Source organism: Neofelis nebulosa, chromosome 6 (genome assembly GCF_028018385.1).
Source record: "Neofelis nebulosa isolate mNeoNeb1 chromosome 6, mNeoNeb1.pri, whole genome shotgun sequence".
Taxonomy (NCBI): domain Eukaryota; kingdom Metazoa; phylum Chordata; class Mammalia; order Carnivora; family Felidae; genus Neofelis; species Neofelis nebulosa.
In genome coordinates this window covers 4,642,559-4,645,863 of record NC_080787.1, presented here as the reverse complement: position 1 = coordinate 4,645,863, position 3,305 = coordinate 4,642,559, and the positions used below count along the sequence as shown (strand labels likewise).

Sequence of the window (3,305 nt, the reverse complement as noted above, 5' to 3'; positions counted from 1 at the left end):
ATTATATGTTTACTTATCTGTAGTCCCAGATTAGTCTTGAAGCATTTTAAGTGTATGAATTGAAGTTCCTTTATGTATCTGTATCTCTATCTCCTATAATTTTGGTGTACTTCCTACTTATTTACAAATCGGAACTTGGTACAATTCTTGGTACAAGGTAGACACCCAGTAAGTGTTCCTTACAGAAATGAATTGACTCATCTTCTGTTGGTAAAGGTCAGTGTTATTTCCTTACTTCTGTTCCATCTAACTCATGACTTTGCTGAACATTTTCGTTCACACAGTATTCTCTTTACTGCACTCTTCACATCTTTGTTTCTTAAAGTGTAGATCAGAGGGTTAAGGGTGGGTGTGACGATTGTGTAAAATAGTGTAAGGAACTTCCCTTCATCTTCAGATGTGCTATTCTGTGGCTTCATGTACATATAAATGATTGTTCCATAAAACAGAGTTACTACTGTGAGGTGGGAACCGCATGTATTAAGGACCTTATGCCACCTTGCTGTTGACTTTATCCTCATGACAGCTTGAGTGATAATTGCATATGAGATGAAAATTATTGATAGAGGTGCTAGAAGAAATATCACTCCAAGAGCAAAGACAACAATCTCAATTACTTTTGAGTAGACACAAGCCATCTTGAGCAAGGCTGGCATCTCACAGAAAAAATTATCCACCTCCCGGTGCCCACATCTTGGCAACTTCAAAGTCAAGGAACAAACAGTTAAGGCACTGCCAAGACCACCTAACCAGGCAGTAAGCACCATCTTCTGGCAAAGCTGAGGGTGCATTATTACTGTGTAGTGAAGAGGTTGACAGACAGCAGCATAGCGATCATAGGCCATCACAGCCAAGAGAAGACATTCTGTGGCTCCCAAGTCAAGGGCAAAGAAGAATTGGAGCACACATCCTCCATAGGTAATAGACTTTGTTGGACCCCATAGATTTACCAGCATCTGTGGGATAATGCTAGTTGCATAACAGAGATCCAGAAAAGACAAATTGGATAGGAAGAAATACATGGGAGTATGGAGCTGGCTGTCTAGGTTAGATACAAGGATGATGGCTGTGTTTCCTACTAGAGTCATAATATAGAAGACGAAGACAACCCCAGAGATTATGTGTTCTAATTGGGGCAGATCAGAAAACCCCAGCAGGATGAAGTCTGTAGTGGAACTTTCATTATTTGTGTCCATGACTCCTCATGAAGGTCTAGAGGTCAATACCCTGGTAACAAAAAATAGCATCACTTTAGGTAGAAATAAAATGTCTAAAGTCTGCATGAGTATCCCACATTCACTTGTTTGTGTGCTCTCTCCTTTTGGAATATTTCTTTTAACACTGTATTCAGTGACCATAGCTTCCCTGTGTTTATTCATAACCAGAGTGATTCTAAAAATAATATGCTAGAGGCTCTCCAGAACATGGCGGCATAGTAGGATGCTGGTCTCACCTTGTCTGGCTGGTCACTTAGATTCCACCTACATCTGCCTAAATAACCCAGAAAACCACCAGAATACTAGAAGAATGGACTCTCTAGAGCCAAGCATAGACAAGAGGCCCATGGAAGAGGGTAGGAAGGGAGGAGAGGTGGTGCGTGATACACGGACTGGCAGGAGGGAGCTGGGGTGTGTAGGGGCAGCCCTCCCAGCAAGGCAGAGCCGCTGAAGTCTGGCTTGAAAAGAGGAGGGGCTGGACTGCGTGAGTCCTTACAGCCAGCAGGACTTAACATCTGGAATGTTAAAAGTCAACAGCTCTGCTCTTGGGGAGCAGGGAGGGTGAGAGGATGCCAGGAGAGACAGTTGTTGAGCCCTGGAAGACAGAATGCAGCTCAGCAGGGGAACAAAGGCCCTGGCAGGTGCCATTTCCCTCTCCCATGCCCCAGGTGAAATTCCAAAGGGAACCATTTCCTGCCACCGAACTTGCTTGCACTGTGCAAATGTCTAATGCTGGGCTTCTGTGGATCCATCTCTTTGAAAGTCTTGCCTCCCTCCTGGTGCTGCAGGGCCACTCCCACAGGGGACCATCAACAGCAAAGTGAGCTAAGCCTACCCCTCCTGCCCCTGTGCAACCTGCTGATCCACCCCAGCTAATACACCCTTGGCCAGATCCCATCAAAGCAGCACCACAAGCCTGGCAGTGTGCAAATAGCCCAGACAGGGGCCACACCACTCCACAGTGAGTCCTGTCCCTGGGAGAGGGGAAGATAAAATACACACCAGTCTCACTGTAGCCCCAATGGTGGAATGGAAAAACATTCTGTGCTCATGATTGGGAGAATAAATATTGTTAAAATGTCAATACTACCCAAAGCAATCTACACATTCAATGCAATCGCAAACAAAATTGCACCAGCATTCTCGAAGTTAGAACAAGCTATCCTAAAATTTGTATGGAACCACAAAAGACCCCGAATAGCCAAAGTAATATTGAAGAAGAAGACCAAGGCGGGAGGCATCACAATCCCAGAATTTAGTCTCTACTACAAATCTGTAATCATCAAGACAGCATGGTATTGGCACAAAAACAGACACATAGACCAATGGAATACAATAGAGACTCCAGAATTAGTCCCACAGAAGTACAGCCAACTAATCTCTGGCCAATGGAAAAAAGACAGTCTCTTTAACAAATGGTGCTGGAAGAACTTGACAGCAACATGCAGAAGAATGAAACTAGACCACTTTCTTACACCATTGACAAAAATAAACCCAAAATGGATGAGGGACCTGAATGTGAGACAGGAAACCATCAAAAAATATCCAAAAGGAGTAGGGAAGAATGCAGGAAAAACCTCTCTGACCTTAGCTGCAGCAATTCTTACTTGACACATCTCCAAAGGGAAAGGAATTACAAGCAAAGATGAACTATTGGGACTCACGAAGATAAAAAGCTTCTGCACTACAAAGGAAACAATCAACAAAACTAAAGGCAACTGACGGAATGGGAAAAGATATTTGCAAATGGCATATCAGACAAAGAGCTAGTATTCAAAATCTAGAAAGAACTCACCAAATTCCACACCCAAAAAACAAATAATCAAGTGAAGAAATGTGCAGAAAACATGAGTAGACACTTCTCTAAAGAAGACATCCGGATGGCCAACAGGCACATGAAAAGATACTCTTCATCAGGGAAATACAAATCAAAACCACACTGAGATACCACCTCACGCCAGTCGGAGTGGCTAAAATGAACAAATCAGGAGACTATAGATACTGGTGAGGATGTGGAGAAATGGGAACCATCTTGCACTGTTGGTGGGAGTGCAAACTGGTGCAGCCACTCTGGAAAACATTGTGGAG

The 3,305-nt window shown here is 43.6% G+C and overlaps 1 protein-coding gene across 1 annotated transcript; it reads right to left on the bottom strand.

Annotated features, from left to right (window-relative positions):
* Window positions 1-251: 251 nt before the first annotated feature.
* On the bottom strand, window positions 252-1,196 carry LOC131515528 (olfactory receptor 2W1-like). The gene has a single exon (XM_058736233.1). The coding sequence runs from the start codon at window positions 1,194-1,196 to the stop codon at window positions 252-254; it is 945 nt and encodes a 314-aa protein (XP_058592216.1).
* Between the last annotated feature and the right edge of the window lie 2,109 nt (window positions 1,197-3,305).

Coding starts and splice junctions, on each gene's coding strand:
- LOC131515528 (XM_058736233.1), bottom strand. CDS start 1,196: ATGGACACAAATAATGAAAGTTCCACTACAGACTTCATCCTGCTGGGG.